Source organism: Drosophila tropicalis, unplaced genomic scaffold (genome assembly GCF_018151085.1).
Source record: "Drosophila tropicalis isolate 14030-0801.00 unplaced genomic scaffold, ASM1815108v1 contig_115, whole genome shotgun sequence".
In the NCBI taxonomy this organism is placed as follows: Eukaryota; Metazoa; Arthropoda; class Insecta; order Diptera; family Drosophilidae; genus Drosophila; species Drosophila tropicalis.
The window spans coordinates 49,131-66,310 of NW_027172519.1; the positions used below are offsets into that span (position 1 = coordinate 49,131).

At 40.0% G+C, this 17,180-nt stretch overlaps 2 protein-coding genes across 3 annotated transcripts; both read right to left on the reverse strand.

Annotated features, from left to right (window-relative positions):
* Window positions 1-13,417: 13,417 nt before the first annotated feature.
* Window positions 13,418-14,779, reverse strand: eIF4E4 (eukaryotic translation initiation factor 4E4). 2 transcript variants are annotated; one of them, XM_068287198.1, is made up of 5 exons: window positions 14,698-14,779; window positions 14,236-14,613; window positions 14,071-14,170; window positions 13,902-13,989; window positions 13,418-13,813 (listed from the first exon to the last, which is right to left on the reverse strand). In XM_068287198.1, the coding sequence occupies exons 2-5, from the start codon at window positions 14,592-14,594 to the stop codon at window positions 13,653-13,655; spliced, it is 708 nt and encodes a 235-aa protein (XP_068143299.1). In that variant the 5' UTR covers window positions 14,595-14,613; window positions 14,698-14,779; the 3' UTR covers window positions 13,418-13,652. The 2 variants fall into 2 exon arrangements, with proteins under 2 accessions (XP_068143299.1, XP_068143290.1); XM_068287189.1 differs by having other exon boundaries at window positions 14,686-14,724.
* Window positions 14,780-15,237: 458 nt separating this feature from the next.
* Grl65a (Gustatory receptor-like 65a) lies at window positions 15,238-16,612 on the reverse strand. The gene is given in 4 exon segments (XM_068287353.1): window positions 15,238-15,329; window positions 15,481-15,580; window positions 15,646-16,527; window positions 16,529-16,612. Coding segments are annotated over 4 exon segments (1,158 nt in total).
* Between the last annotated feature and the right edge of the window lie 568 nt (window positions 16,613-17,180).

Genomic DNA, 17,180 nt, shown 5'->3' on the forward strand with positions numbered 1-17,180 from the left:
ACACACACAAATATAAATATGTGTGTGTGTATGTTTTTCTTTTTTTTTTTTCGTTTTTGTTAAATCGTGTTTGGTTGTTTTTCGCTTTGGCTATTTAATTACAAAATTACAATTTATGCGGCTGCCTAAATCAACAAAACTAAAGTGTTTAATTAAAAACCGCAATGGCAAAAAGCAGCAGCAGAAACAACAACAACAACAACAACAATGAAGACAACAATAATAATAATAGCCTGGCATTGCTTGAAGCCGCAACAAAATCAAAGCCGCAAGTATAAAGATAAATAAGTGGCATTGTCGGGTTTCATTTCCTTTTTGGCTTCCAGCAGCTGCAGCAGCATTTGCATTCAAATCGTTGTGTTGGTGTTCCCAAATGTGTGTGTGTGTGTGTGTGTGTGTGGTGTGTGTGTGTATGTTTGTATGCGGTATATAAGAACATTTCCAACTGGTTTTTAGATTTAAGCTAAAAGCACAAAAATAAAGCAATAAAAAACAGCACGCCACGAAAACCAAGTAGTGGGCCAAGTGCGGGTGAAATGGATGGCTGAGTGGTGGGAGGATTGAGGTACTAGGGGGTGTGGCACTCTCAGTTAGTAGCAGCTGTCGTTTTCATATACTCCCTTCCATCCGGTGGGTATATCTCACCCACCGTCTCGTCCCGTTTGTATTGGTTGGCCTCGACTGTCTTTCAGTTTCTCACTTCATCAGTTACGCCAAAAAGGAGACTCTACAATAAATTTCGCTGATTGCTTCCGTTTTTTTCTCTTTCTCCCTCTCTCTCTCTCTAGCTCTTAGTTTATTTCCTCGTTTTTGGACGCTTAAAAGTTAGCTAAGGAACAGCAGTAGCAACAGGAGGAGACGTTGGAGCATCTTCGCCGATTTCTTTTCGTTTTAGCTCGGGTCTCTCATTTTTTATGCCGCTTGATAAAGTAATATCCGCTTTAGGTACATTTTGTTTGGTCCCCTGTAAAAGTCACTGTTCATGACGTTGCACAAGGAAAATTCAAAGTACGAACTCTTTGGATACCCTACGCTGAAGTATAATATTAATATTAGGTATATTAAAAGTATTTACTTCTGGAACGTCTTTGCGGTGTAATGTTAACTAGACTTTAGCCAATAATTTTGTTTAATATCTTGCCTGGCGCGAATCCTTTTGCTCTTGTGCGTTTACAATGTATGTTGGGTACAGGGTATCAAAAGAATTACAGAATCTCTGCAAGTAATGTGCGAACTTTATGCTATAATTTGGTCACACAGTTTTATGCCACCTTTTACGTTCTTTCACCCTGCCCTTCAATGCAATTTTCAATTTTAATTTTTCGTTTCAGTCCCTTACATTTCGTTCTTTCCTTGGTTTTCATCTAATTTTTCTTTTTCTATTTCGGGTTGCCACTAACACAGATTTGTGGCCTTGGCTATGCGTCATATCAGGACACGCATACGCAGAGTGTAGGTCAATGCTGTTGGCCCAAAGGCTGAAGCTGAAGCACAGGCACAGGCAGAGTCACAGTTTGCATTGGCCTTGCGTTGGGGTTTATGTCTCTGTGTGTGTGTGTGTGTGTGTATGTGATTGTGTGTAATTGAAACTTCCGTTTTGGTCAGTTAGCGCAATTTAGCAAGCTGCAAAAAAGTTAGCCACGGCTGAAGTAACAGGCAAAGTGCAAAGTCCATTGCAGCTACTTGCCTTTCATTTCAATTACAAACTTTAGAAGCATCTAGGCAAAAGTTAAAGCATGGGCAAGGGGGAGACCATCAGTAAATAAGATGACATGAAGAGAGACACAGAAAGGGGCAGCAGGGTCACACACACACACACACACGCATACATCTATGTAGAAATTCAAAATTATTTTAAATGATTTATTTCACAACAATTTTCATTAGGTTGGTTTCCCAACCGACTGCAATGCAGGTTGTTTCCCTCCCTCCCACTTCATCGTCCTCTCTTCACCTAGCCAACATTAATTCACTTTTGCTGCAATTTTCCTCTCCTTTTTGGGGGGTTTTTTTATGCGAAAAATTGCCTTGAGTATGTTTGCCACATATGAAAATAATTATATATGCGGTCAAAGCACAGACAGAGGCTGGGGGCAGTGCAGTTATAAATTCCCCCTATACCTCGTACCCACTCTGCCCCCCCCCCCCACCCCAACAGCCTTCCTCGAGGAATTTTTTCAGTAAATGCAAGAAGCAAAAAAAAAATGGAATTTTTTGGACTGCTTCATGTTCCATGTTCATGTTCCGATGGGCGACTCTGCTGCATAACTTTTGTGGAAATTTAACTAGACTCCCGTCGCCCCTTTCCTCACGGTATCTTTGCTGAATGTGTCCATCTTTCTCTCTCTTTCATCTCATCTGTGTGCAAAAATTAGTAGAAAAGATGCAAAACAAAAAATGAAAAAAAAAAAAAAAAACACCAAACAGCCACGAAGCAAAACTTGAAAAAGGTTAACAAGCAGGAAAAGCACTGGGAATTATACAACAACAACAACAGCAGCAGGCACAGAGACAGCAACAAACAGCAGCAGTAATAGCAACAACAACAAAAACTTAACAATTTTTGACCAAAAACCCAACCAAAAAAGCAAAAAAAAATATTTAAAAAAATTGGGGAATGTTAATGAAAAGCAAGCGTGAAACAAAATCATAAATTTTGCAAAGCTTGATGGGCACAGAGGGGAGGGAATAAGTGCGAAATATATAAGTGAGGTTTGACCAAAGGGCATTTGTATGCACATATTGCAAAGACAGACCGAGCGAGGGAGAGAAAGAGGACAGCTTTGGTCTCGGGTCTGAGTGCATTTGCGGTCCCCACAAATGCCCTCAAATGTATGCTACAATAATGCTATAAGTAGAGAAGTAGGAGATGTTTGTGTATGTGCATTAGCATTTGTATGTGAGTGTCAGTAAAAGTGTGTGTGTTTGTGTGTGTGTTTGCGCGCTCGCCTTGCCAATAGAGTCCAGAGTCTAGACTTGGTTAGCTTAGCCACCCATATGAGCATTCGCCAAACAGCAGTTTTTGGGTATGTGGCATTGGAGTTGAAAGCAAGTTTGAGGCAAGATCTACATCTGAAATAGCTGAGTATAACATAAATCAACATTGTCCAAGCGAACAAAATAAATGGCCACACAAAAATTTCAATTATTCTGAAATTCCATACCCGTAAGCTAAAAGAACACTCGAACTAAGAGCAAACCCTATTCAAGTTGCCTTCATATGGGCAAACGTCATGAATATAGAGAATATCCAGGAAACAATAGAATTCATACCCCGGAAACTCTCTCCTCTCTATCATATTAATAAACTATTTTATGTTTAAATGACCACACATAAAACAACCACATACACATTATGTATCACGCAATGTCGGAGGCAGTGGTAATAGAATAAGTGCCGCAAATATAACAGATCTTTCTGATCAGATTCCAAATCCTAAGGACTAACTTGCGAAACTCATGAAATTTTCTAACTTCAACTGAAACTGCATCAAAATTCTATGAGTGAGTGATTGTTAAATTGGTTTAGTGAATGTTTTATATTGTCTAGTTAAGTTACATGGATTTTGTTGTGTTTTCTTCATCATTTAATTGCTGATAAAAAGGATTAATGAATAAATATTTGACTTTTCTTTCTTAGTTACTGCCTTTAAAGACATTGATTGTTGGCTAAATTTTATTTGACTTAGCTTTGACTGAATTTGATTGCAATTAATTGGCATGAACTGATTGCGAGTTTAAAAAAATGATTTGAATTTGGTTTAAATAACTTTTCTACAACATCTGCCAACAAATTTGCACAAGAAATTTAAATTTTAAATTCGGAATGTTGATTTTAGTGAAATATATATTTTTAATAGACACCCTGCAAGCGGGTATCGGGTAACGGACGCTGGGAAAAAGGTTTGGTAAATTGGGGTCTGCGCTTTTGTTATGCAAATAATTGTCAACACCTTTTGTGAGTTTGCAAATTTCATTTCGTTGTGCAATTTTCAACCGGTATCCAGCAGGGCGTGGCGTGCCATAACGTCCTGTACGAGTGTGTGTGTGGGCAGCAGCAATGTTGCCAATTATTTACACACACATCCGCACACGGATACAGCAAGTGGGAGAGAAAAGAAGAAAAAAAAAAAACAGTGCGACGGCGGTTTGGCGTTTATACAATGTTGAAGCGGAACGAACTGCCAGCTATATCACAAAATTACCAGGGACCAGCTAACCGCAAGCGTGCCCAAAAAGGCGTGGCACGAACAAAATGTGAACAAACGCGCATCATGGCCCATTGACAAAGTGAGGTGTACCGGCCAGCGGGGCTCGCGAGGGGTGTTGGCTTACCGGGCATATTTGCGGCTAATTGGCTTTAAGTAGTACTGATTACAGTCGATATTCAAGTGGCCCGTTGCCCGTTCCCGCTCCCATCTCCTGGTCTCTTTCTTTGGGTTTCTCTGGCTGCCGTTTTGGCGCGACGCGACGCAAGCAATTTCAATTACAAAATGCGCAAAATTAGCGAAACGCTCAAAAGTGGGCTATACATTTTTGTTAAGGCGGAAATCACGAACGTAGGGGATGGCGGAATCGTGAAACGGTGAGACTGTGGAACGATGGCATTATAAAATCCTGGAATACAAAAGTGGTGAAGAGAACTGAACTGGGGGCGTGGCCATAAATTAATGTCATTAATTTGAACTTAACATTGGTTTATGCATCGCCAGCTTTAACTACAACTTACATGCCTGGAACAGGGGACAGGGCAACAATAGTAGCAACAGCAAAGGCAAAAGGCAGGAGCAGCGGCAGTAGCAGCTGCTGTGCATTTAATTGTTGCATTTTAATTAAAATTTATACACAAAAGCTTTTAGCTTAAGTAAGCGGCCATTGCCGGTGGCCGTCGGCTGGCACCCAGTGTATGAGTCGATGCTCGACGGTCAACGGTCGGCGGTCGGTCGGACGCCCAGCAGTGGCCCAGACATATAAATAAGTATGCATACAAACACATATATACATACATATTATGTATATTTGTATATGTAGCTGTGTGATTGTGTGTCTTCTACATAAAAATGCAATAAGCAAAAGGCATGCATAGGTGGCAAATTATGCCAGCCATGCACCGTAATTAACTTAATATAAAGCAGAAAATGTATTGTGTGGGCTAAGGGAGTAAAGTGGTTAGCAAGGAAGTTGCAGCTGGATTTGCAGGTGGAATATACCGAAAGCATCCGTGGGTTATGGTTATCTGCCCACTCCCTTACATTTAACTGGCATTTTTCGTTTGCTGCAAATTGCAGGCACTTTATCGTTTTTGCCCAGGCAGCCAAGGCAACCATCCGGCCAACCAGCCATCCAGCCAACCAACATCTTCCCCTCAATCATCCTCCACAGTGTCAGGGTCTATGGTGCGCCTTCTCAAATTTTCTTTCATCCTTTTTTTTTATTTTATTTATTACTGTTTTACACGTAGTTTTTCCCCAGTCCGCTTTCAAGTGCAACAAATTCAATTTGCTTTGCCACTTGCAAACGGAACGAATATAAAAAGAAAAACGAAGAAAATAAAAATAAAGAGAAAAGATTCTAAAAAACGAAAAGAATGCACAAGAAAAGGCTGATAACATTATAAATTATATGTGCTGCGTATTCTTGTTTTGTGCTCACAAAAGCGTTTTATGATATGATATTTCTCCTCTCCCGATCCCTTTTTTTCATCTCACCATCAAGTGCGTCCAATACAAAACAAAAAATATAAATTCTTTTCTTATGCTCGTCAATGAAATAAACTAAAGATAATAACCAAATAAGCGAATAGTTTAATTGAAGGGAATCGCTGCCTCGTACAATACCATTTCATTCTACGATTGCGTAATCTCAAGGATTGTATTTCTAGTTCTCTTGTTCTTTGTTCAACAACTCTTTATTCACTATCAGACATTAGTTATTTGACTTATCTCCTGTTTGTAAGACAAATTTGTATATCCTTAGTTCTGTATTACCTGATTAGGGATTCCTATTAAAGTATTTACTGTTTAAGACAACTGAGAAAGATCTAAAATACGCAATATCATATTTCTAACCGATGACTAATTTCGTCGATTGTCTTCGCTCTACTCTTTCTGATTCTTGGTTATTCTTGTTCTTTAGTCTGGTGTAGTGAAGACGTCTCAAGTGATTGCTGGAAACTCTATGGCATATTAATCAAGATGATGCTACGTCTAATACTGGGATGTCATCTAAACTATTCAATATAATAGATTTAAAGTATAAGAAGTTAGTTAGTTTTGGTACCAATCACCAAACATCAATATCAAATACATTTTAACTTATTAACATTTGGGGGAGGTAGGAGGAATGGGACTGATTGTCAAGTTTAATAGAATTAATCTTCAGTTTAGTCTTTAAACTTAAGTTTGTCTTAATTCACTTACCATTTACATTCCGCTTGCAAGTAAACTGGCTATCATTTTGCCACCATCTCAGTGAGCAATACTCTTATGTTAACCAACAATTTTGTCATCTTTAATCCCACAAGATTGCTGCCACATCTTCTTCTACATCTTTGGACCGCATCTACAACACGATGCTCGCTTGGTCGGTGGACTTTTCGTCCTCGCCCTCGTTCTCGTTCTCATTCTTGTCTCCTCGTCGAAACAAGCGCTTATGAATTTCTCATAATCTTTTGGCGCGCGCTTAAGATGTCTAGACGCAAAACTCAAATTACATAAAATTTGAAAACAAAAAACTCTTGGCTTAAAATTCCGCTACCCTGTTTTCGTTTTTAGTGAACATTTGCATACTTATTAAAAAATATATGAGATTGAGAGTGGCGGTGGGGGGGGGGATGGGGGAAACAAGTTGACAGTTGTGTTGAGAAATTATATATTTAAATTTGGCCAAGCTTTGGTTAATAATAACAAGTAAAATGTTGAAGACTCGGAACAGTTATGTGCCCGGCATGCCAAATAAGGTGCCAGAACACACACACACACACACACACCCACCCACATACACACATACTTGGACAGAAGTGCAAACAAACAACTGGCAAAAACCCTTTTTAATGCGACCGACAACTGTCTGGATGTTGATTTGATTATGCTACCTTTCAATCCTTCAGTGCACATCAAAAGCCTGCGGTTCCGAAAACAACCTTTTCAACACCTCAAATTAGTCGACTTTGTAGTTTCGATTTCGCACAGAATTTGTCTGATCCATAAATCTTTCAGCACTGGAAGCACGTTCAATGGCCTTGGTTTCGTCTCGGTCTTGGACTCGGTCAATGATTTGCTTCGTTGACTAAACAAATTAAGTATACGACCCACGTGTATGGACTGTTAAGAGTTTTGTATTCCTTTTCCTTTCACTTTTTTTGTTGTGTGTTTTTTTTGCTGGCCGTTGAATAGGTATCACTAAAATGTTTATAATGAGCTAATAAACACAAATTGATTGTGTGTGAAATTAAAAAGAGAAAAAGAATGAAGTAGAAACTTCTTGGCATGGAAAATCTATATGTATAATTGTAATCATTTTGAAAACTTTCTAGCTTTAATGAGAGCATTAATTTAAGTAGGTACATCTATTTATAGGATTATACGTAAGAATGAAGACGGCTAAGGCTTTAATTTTGATATCCTGACACTGAGATTTAAATTTAACAGAATTCACAGCTAATTTTCTGTTCGTATCCTGACAATCGCTGACCATATTTTTGGGCCAACACTTTTTGGCAATAGGCCAGGCCAGGAGCCATAAACTATGCATTAGCTGCTGGGTACATGTTTAAAATACCAAAACACCTTCCAGGCACGCACAGTGGCACCGATTCCACCATAATGTTGCCAGTAGTATGTGTGTCCATTCTTACCAGCACTCCGCGCCCCGCTCGCCCCGCGCTATGGTCTTTGCAGTTGTCTTTTGTCTTTCGTTTTGATCTTTATCTGGCTACCGCCTGTACAATGACGTGGCGTATGAGTAATGGGTGTGACTGACTGCAGTTCTATAGAACTTATTACGTATACGCAACGCGTAGCATTTTGATGTGACTCCAACCTCATCTCCATCTCCATCTCCATGTCGTTTTCTCCATCCCGCTCCAGGTCCACCTCTACCATGGCTATGTATAATAAAGTGTTTGCGACTTTTTCATTGCTCACGTACGCTTTTCATGACTGACTTCTTATGCTTTAGGTTTAGGTTAAGGTCTTTTCGTCTTTTCCATCTCAAATATGTCTGTAGGTCTCTCTTTGTGTGTGTGCGGTGGTGCGTGGGTGGGTGTGTGCGTGCTAAGCGAGTGCTTTATTTCATTAAGTTTGCGCTCGGGTCCGAAAATCTTTGTGTGCTTAATATCCCGTTGTGAGTTTTCTATGCGGTTTTTGTGGGATTCCTTTATAGTTTTGCCATCAGAATGGGGAACGAAAGTCCCTGTATCTATCTCCTTTTCGATTCGTTTCGTTTTGTGGAAATTGCTTACAAAGTAAAAGGAGCATTTCTTTTGTTTCTCCTCCTTTTTCGCCTATGTTACCAACACGCCTACCCCACCGTCCCACGCTGCTTCCCATCCCATTTTGCTCGCCTCGTCCTGCTCTTGTTTTACATATTTATGAAGACCTCCAAAAACGAAAAAAGGAGAAGAAAAATATTAAGAAATGTGTATAGACAGGAAAAGGCAGGCCTGCAATGAGATGGAATTCCTCCTTGCATATTTGCTTGAAAAGGAAAGCATTTCTTTTTCTCTCGCCCTCTCTGCACCTATATATTTCTTTGTCTCTCCCTATTTCTCTCTGTTATGGAACACAAATTTCGAATAGCAATAATATTTGTAGACAAATATCTCGTCGGCATTAAGGTCAGGGGGCGCGTGTGGTGTCGAGAGAGGAGAATGGGGGGACAGGCAGTATGCAGGTTGAGGTTGGGCGAAGGGCAGAATAAAAGGTAAATTCAAAAACCTTGCGGTTGTTTCTCGTTTTTGTCATAAATTCTTATTAATTCATAATAAAAATTTGTGAAGAGCCAGAAACGCAAAAACTTTGCGTTCGGAATTTTGCAAATTAATATTTCATTTCAAGTGCCTTACATTGGAGTGGCTTTTCTTTTCTCACTCTCTCTCCCTCCTAACCTAACCATCCTCTTCATATTGTTATCTCCTTTCGTTTTCTCTCACAACACACTTTCTATCCTTTTTTTTTTTTTTGGATAAGTTAATAATATTATCTCTTTCTGTTGCGGCTAATGAAATTCTCACTCAGAGTTTTGCCTGACTTTAGCCCCTTACCATCCGCCCATGCTTCTGCAGGGCAACTCTCCGTCCCTTACCGCTCCTCTCTCAGTCTGTCATGTCTGCCAAAAACGATTAAGTTTGCTATAAATTCTAATTACCAGAGAATTACGAGTTGGAAAATTACATTTTATTATATGATAAAAGTTAAGCTTCAACTGGACGACGATAATGTAGACTGAAATAGATTTACATGCGTATTTCCCGGACCGCAAACTCTACTTAATCATGTGTAGCTGCCCTTAGTCCCATAACAACAGCCCACCTCCTACCCGCCCGCCATCCACTATCACCAAAATGCGTCCAACTAGGCCACCCCCTGCTACCCGCCACCGAGCTCCTTCACTGTATTCAAGTGTCAGAAGTGCAATTTATTTTTATGTTGTGTAGTGTTGTTTTGCCAAAAAACAACAAAAAAAAAAGGGAAAGAAAAAAGAACGCAACGAGCAGTGGAGGGTAAGCAACCCACAAACCAGCAGCGATGGCTCGCGACCGAGCCACGGATAATACACCAAATAAACAAAAGCATCAAGGAGGCAGGGTAAAGGGATCAGATTGGAGTTAGTTGTAACCTGTGGGGGGCAGTTAGAGGAAGGCGATACTTGTGCCCGTTAGACAGCTGATGTGGCCATAAAAAGCAAAGTTGAAGCAGACTGTGAGTTGCTTCTTGCTGATATAGGAAAAGTGTTGATACATGTATGTGAGAAATCCAAAACGAATTCGAGTCGAAACAGTGAGTCAAATGAAATGCGCTTCAATCGTTTTTATGTATATAGCTTTTATAAATATATTACTTTACTTCTCTCTCACACAAATCGCAACATTCTGACCTCTGAGCTTTTTAGAAGTTTGGAAATATAAGCGAATTTTTAATGAGTGAAAAGTAAAGTTGAGATGAAACATATGAAATTTGACAAAAAGAAGTTCAGTGTTGTAATCGGCCAAGATAAAGCCAAAAGCGACAGAGAACTAAAAGACAGCCTGAACGATAGAAGAACTAAAATCAATTTGCTTTAACACATTTTTCCACTGGGAGTACGAGTGCTTTGTTGAAGACACATTTCATTTAGGCCAACCCTGGCTAACCCTTTGGCCATCTCCCCCTCGTGAAGTAATACTTCAGAGAGGGATACGGAGCATAGGGTAGGTTTTAGTGCGGTGACCACTAACCAAGGTTATATACCTCCTCTTACGCTTTAGTTTTTAATGCTTTTTCCAATTGAAGAGTTCATTCGCCGCAGCAGACATAACGAATATCTATTAAACAAGTTTCAGTTCCAGCAAATTAACGGCCATTAGGAATAATGGTTAGATAGTGAATTACCCTAGTAGGAAATACCTTGTACCCACATGGCTGATCCATACGAAAAGACTTCTCATGAATGCCACCCTCTGTCCAAGAATGTAAGTACTTTTCATTGATTTACTTAACGTTTTCTTGCTTAATGATCCTGTAATTCCCAACGGGTTGAAGCATAAAAGAGTTGTTACGTATGTAAAACGTTGCCTGTTACCAAGTATTTTATGTATATATTTTTAAAATTTGGCGAGCAGTGACGATAGAATTGCATATGCAATCCGTGTACTCTTGGGTTAGTTACTTTACGTTGATGTTGCTTGTTTGGGGGACTATATTCAGTGGAATATTTAATTTTGCAATTGCAACTTTTCTGTTCAGGTCATTGTTTCTCTCTTTTTCTATATGTGTATATATAGTATGAACGCGCAGTTTTTTTTGGCCCGACTTGATTTTCGGGGCGTGGAAATGTTATGCAAACATATGCCGCACTAGAGCGCAAATAAAATGCGTTGCCTCTCGAATTTCGTAATAGTTCTTTTTCGGGTTTTTTTGTGTTATTTTTGGGAGGAGTATGTTGTTTTTTTTTCTTCTTTTTGTTAGGGCTATAGAAGTGCACAGCAAGAGCACAGTGACTGCAAAAGATAAACGTCCACTTGGCTCGCTTGGCTGGCCGAGCAAAAAACAAAAGACAAAAGGGTCAACAATAGGAATTGTCCATGTCCATAGCCGTGGAGCTATGAAGCGCTGAAGCCATGGGGCTAGTGCGGTATGAGTCGAGGAGGTTGTGGACCCAGCATAGTTAGAGAAGCCTGGCCTGAAGCTGGCGTCGAGTGCCGTAAATTGGTAACAATTGAATTTTGATGAAGGCAGTTGCTGCTGCTACCGGGCAGCATTTAAAATTCAAAATGCTGCAACTATTGCAGCAGAGACTTTAAATTGCCAGAGCAGTTTCGAGTGCCAAAGGGAAGCATTTCAATCAACATTCAAATGGCAATGGCACGTGCCTTGACAGTCAGCCAGTGGGTGAGAGGATGCACTATGTAAGAGGTAAGAGGCAGAACTGCAGGTGGTTTTGGCATTGCCTCTGACAAAACTAACAACCAGCAAAAGCGGTAATAGCAATAGCAACAGCAATATCAAGAACTTCATTATGAGCAACTTTAAGCTGACAGAACTCATCCATCCCCTCCTGTACACCCACCAAGTTTTCCAGCCACAGCCGCATCCTTGTATTTATCCCTAGACTGCGTTTTATGGGCTTAAGTTAAGGGGGCTAGCGCAGGGGCTTACATGAAGTGCTGTTAACCCGAAACCGCATCAAAACCACACACGTCCCACATGGCATGCAGCTGCCTAAGCAACACCTCGCCTGCTCGTCCTCCAGGTTCCCTCATTCGCCACCTTACACCTTTGACATATCGCCAGGTGAGCAAGGAACACGCAAGAGGTGTGGGGAGGTGTTACAGGAAGCAGCTGGAGATAAAGAGAGACTTTCCACACACAACACCGCAAACTTTTTGCCCTTAGACGAAAATTTACAAATTAGTTGCTCGAAACGTGACATCGAGAATGTTGCAATGTGCCGTGCTGCAAAGGAATAACAACAACCAAAATTTATGTGCAACATGCAACTTAATTAGAAAATAAATAAATTAACTTGCCATTAGTTTTTGTTAGCATTACTCTGTTACTTGCTGCGAGTTTCCATCTCGCTTTCAATTTCTGTGTGTATTTTTTTTTCTTTCATTTTTGAAACTCCAAGTTCCAAGTAAATAAAGGAGGCATATTTTCGACTTGTCCAATCGATTGACCGACAGAATTCTGAACCGAAATTCGGTTACAGAACAGTAGCAGAGACCGTGGCAGAGTTAGGGATAGACAGGGACAAAGGCAGAGCCAAGGAAACACACGGCTGTCCCTTGCCACATAATAATTCAGCCAGGATTTGTGCCGTGTCCCTACATATATGCCAATTTATTGGCTGCCATTGAAATTGAGCACAAAGCATTGCAGCAAACAGTCGCGAACCAAACCAAACCTAATAGAAAGGAGCCGTCGAGGCCAACGTGGAATGTAATTGTGGGTTGAAAATCTACTTAGGCCCACTTAATCAATTGATTTGTTTGCTATATATAACATGACGATGTAAATTAGGTTAAGGTGAGCAAGAGAAGAGGTACAGAAGGTAGTTTAATAAATGATGTTAAATTTACGATGTTTAAGACAACATAAAATTCTCATAATTGAACTTTGTCAGCTTGAAGTATCCTTAAATTGGTAAACATTAGAACTTGACGATTGCTAATCCATAATTCAAATGCCTTTTTTCCTTTCCTTTTCCTTTCCTCTATATTTCAAATGTAGAGACTAAGTCTAATTGTAAGAAATAGCAATTTTACCTACCCTCTGATTTTTTTAACTGAACCAAAGCCTTCCTCTATCCTGTCTAAAAATCTAGCAATTTGTTTAACGATACAATTATGCAGAAGTATGGGGACAGTATGGGGTAATGCCATGATTAATTTGACTACTCGTGTCTGAACTTTACAGATTCAGACACTATTTCCGGGAGCTGCTAAAAACTCGTTTGACTCGCCAGACAAAAGAAAGCTTTCACATTAAACCCACGAATTTCTTTTTACTGTAGCTTGATTGTTAAGAGCTTCAAATCCCAACTTTTTGAAGTAAATAAGATTATCCTAACACTACTTTCCAAAGTTCCAGAGTTAGATTTCGCATAACTCTCTATTGTTATGCACAATGGTATTTTGGGTAACACGACTATTGAAATATAAAAGGTTGTATTATTTTTTCGCACTTTGAAGTTCCGTCTCAATATTAAATCTGCCAAGTTTTTACGGTTTTTTGGCATTTATTTTTTGCCTACACTTCAGTTTATATATTTTATAGTCTGGTGTTAATATTTGTAACATGTGTGAGTGGAAGTCGTGTTTGTGGGGAGGAGGATACGGATGGATATTAGTGTTCTTGGTGTGAGTTCTTAAAATTTCTGTTTTTTTTTACGTTTTTGGAATATTCGCACTTCCAGCACCTCCAACGAGAATAAGAGAGTACTACATCAGGGGCTTACACTATGTAAACGGCTTTGACCGGCGAGCCCTGCTTGGTCATCAAGTCCTTGTGCAATTGGTATTGCAGCTGATGTGCCTGGAACCCCAGTAGGTCGCGCAGTTTGCGTCCAATCTCTATAACGGCCACCTCGTTGTGCCCATTGGTTGTCCAAATCGCTGCGCGGAGTATGGAGAGAGAAGGAGTAGTGGTATTAGTATGGAGTTCGCTTGCACCTGTTTGGTTGGTTGGTTGGTTGGTACCCACAAATTTTGTTGGTCTTGCCCCGCAAGTTGATGACGGCTCCGCAGATTTCAGCGCTGTGCTCAAAGGTCTCGCCAATCAGTATTAACAGCTGTCAGAAGGATGTCAGAGGGAATATGACAGGCAAAGAGGACAGGGGACAGAAAGCTGCTGCCGAACACGAGATACTTACCACATCTAGCCAGAGCTTGTCCAGTTCATGCTTAGCGCAGCGACCCATATTTATGACCCAACGACCGCCACACTTGTTGTTCTGATCTTCCCACATGGGTCTGTGTGTGCACAAATATAACAACATATCAGAACTTCGTTTCTACCCATGCTCCATTATACTCACAGTATGCCCTTTTTGAACAGCGAGTAGTCGCTGCCAATCTTTATTTCCGATGGCGTCTTAATGTGGTTGTAGAGACTCCAGAAATCCTCTACCATGTCGAAACTTGTTATCTCATTTTGCATATCCTCCCAGGACTTGGAGCGATCGTTCTCCAAATACCACAGTGTCCAAGTGTGCTCTAATGGATGCTTCAAATTTATGTCATATGGCTCCTCCATCTGCTGCATTTCTGTACCCTCCGAGAGTGATTTTAGCTCCCCACTGGAACTGGTGGAACGTGAACGCGAATCGGTCAACACGTCATCCGTTTCACTGTCTTCTGTCTGCATCTGGACCTGCGTTTGTTTTGCTACCAGCATTATAGTGTGAACAGAAAGTCTACGCGAAATCGGAAAAAAATCACTTGAAAAAATAAAGTTTTTGTGTTTTTCTACCCGAAAATAAATTTACTTTTTTCAATACCTATCTATATATATGTATATACGTCTGAAAACAAACTGAAATGAGGTTTCTCGAAACGAAGGTAGTGTGATATAAATGTTTGACAGAAACAGTCAATGAGTATGTGATTTACGATAGAGAAGTCTGAGTATATCGAAATACATCTCTGACTACTTTGGTTTCATTTCACATTGATTTCATTGTGACTTATTGAATGTAAGTTGTTTTTCCCCCTTTTCCTCCTTGCCACACTCCTGTTCATACATACATAACAAATAATGAGACACTCGTCGTTTTTTTTTTTTTTGTGGCCCTTTTTCTGTACATTTAATTCAACTCCAAATTTTTTTTATGCTCCTTCAAATGACAGTTCTTGTTGCTATTGGCCTTGTTTGGTGATAAAATCGAGTGCCCTATGCTTTCATTCATATTAAAGTGTTAATTTTATGACCCAAAAGAGACGAAAAACACTTGACCTTCCTCCGTAAAGAAAATTTACGCACTCGCCATCCAGATAGCAGGTCCCAGCCCTCTTAATTTTCTCTCTTATCAGCTAAGCCACTAGAAGCATGTTAGGAGAAAAGTCTTTACTTCTTCTACCTCCAAATTTGATGGTATTGTTGCCCATTGTTGTTGTCCTTTCAGGGTTTCACCTAGAGTCAGAGACATAGACCGATAATTATCGGTTATTGATTGTAATCAATACTCATTACCAATTGGTAAATTGTGTTAAATATCTTTTTCTCGTGTGTTAGAGGATTGCTGCCATGTGGCTTTGTCTATTAACGAATATATAAAACATACAAATGGAAAATATTTTGAAAAGAAATTTCATATCCAGACTAATGCCATAGATGGAGACTTTTATGCGTTGTACGATCTCCTGATGGAATAGCCTTTCAATCTGCAATGATAGAAGATGGAGGAATAGAAAAAACGTTTATTCCATAAGTTTATTGTTAAACTTACCGTCCTATCGAATTCCGCATGGTAATTGATCAAATGAAAGTGCCAAAAACTTTTTGACAATTTCGATTTCCATACAAATATCTCGAATATGGTGCAATAGAAGGCTATATTCATAAGGGAGATGGCGTGTTTGTACATGACCATCCGATTAACGGCCGGGACCAGGAGAATGGGCAGCAGCCAGTATACAAAGGTGCAAAGCCAATGGAAACGAAAGAGCTTAATGATCTCCACATTCAGACGATGGACCTGATAGCGCAGTGAAATCAGGTCCTCGGTAAGGCCACACAACTGCTCCACCAGCAGAAACAATTGGCCGCCTTCCAGCACTTGTGCCTGCCTCAGTGTGTGCACCGCCTTGGATATCTTTTTTGTGCTCTGACGCAGTTCGTCGTAGCAGGCAATCAGCACAATTAAGAGGCAAATGTTAATGGTGATCTGCAGCAGAAAGGTGAGCATAATGGTCGAGGTTATAAACAGGTAGATCGCAGTGATTTTTAGTTTGTGTTCTGGCCCAATGTCGTAGATCCCCGTTAACGAACGCAGAAAATTCTGCACAGTCAACAGCAAGAGCAGCGAATGTGACAGTCGGAAAATATTGGGATGCTTGGCCATCAATTGCAATTTCACCAGCATGTCCTGCATCTCGTTCAATAGCCCTAGGCATTTCTTATTATTGATTAGGACATGAAGACGGACTACTAGAACCAGAAGATTGCATCCCATGAATATGACAACTATGGGCAGCGATCTGAATTTTTGGAGAGCATAGATCCCACAATACAGCACGTGCAGCAGCATCACCACAAAAATCACAAAGCCATAACTCCCAAGCTTCCATGATTGCCGGAACAGTTGTTGTTTTTTGTCATAAACAAAAAAATGTGACGCCAAAGATTTGAGTCAGCAGCACAGTGAGCCGCAAGAAAATTCGCGTGCAACGATTCAATAAATTCAACGACTTCATTTGGACAGGAAAGTTGAAGTGAGACTAAACTGAAGGTGGACCTACCACAGGGGCAGACTGAATTTGAGTTATGACCATCCATTTTTGGACTGATGTCAGGGTATTAATAATCTGTCCAAATTTTGTTTTTTTGTGTGTGTTCTAGATGACCTAATCAATATGAAAAACAGACAAACAGTTATATAGCTTATCAAAATTTAAATATCATTTAGTTTAGTTTTAGTTTATTGAATATCCTCACTATGATATGGAGTGGATATTAAGTAGTAAACTCGAACTTGTCTGAATAAAGTGAAAAGCGATGATTAATAGTATCATATTATATACATACAGCGATACTGACCAAGCTCTCCTATTGCCTACAAGCCTTACTTGCAGAGACCTACAAACTTGATTCGAATATAGTCAATATAATATAAACCAACTTGCCGTTTAACCTACTCGCGACATTACTCTGCACTTTATAAGTGCTCTTTAAATGTGGGTTCCGGGTATTGTTGGGACATGATACTATTTCACTCACTTGTGATGATTCTTTTATGTTGTTCTTTGTGTTGCTTCTTACTGC

What these genes read in the sequence shown, in the direction of transcription:
- eIF4E4 (XM_068287198.1), bottom strand. Translation starts at nt 14,594, where the DNA reads ATGCTGGTAGCAAAACAAACGCAGGTCCAGATGCAGACAGAAGACAGT. An exon ending in CTGTTCAAAAAGGGCATACT is followed by an intron (nt 14,171 to 14,235) that starts GTGAGTATAATG and finishes GTGCACACACAG; the next exon opens with ACCCATGTGGGAAGATCAGA. An exon ending in ACAAGCTCTGGCTAGATGTG is followed by an intron (nt 13,990 to 14,070) that starts GTAAGTATCTCG and finishes TCCTTCTGACAG; the next exon opens with CTGTTAATACTGATTGGCGA.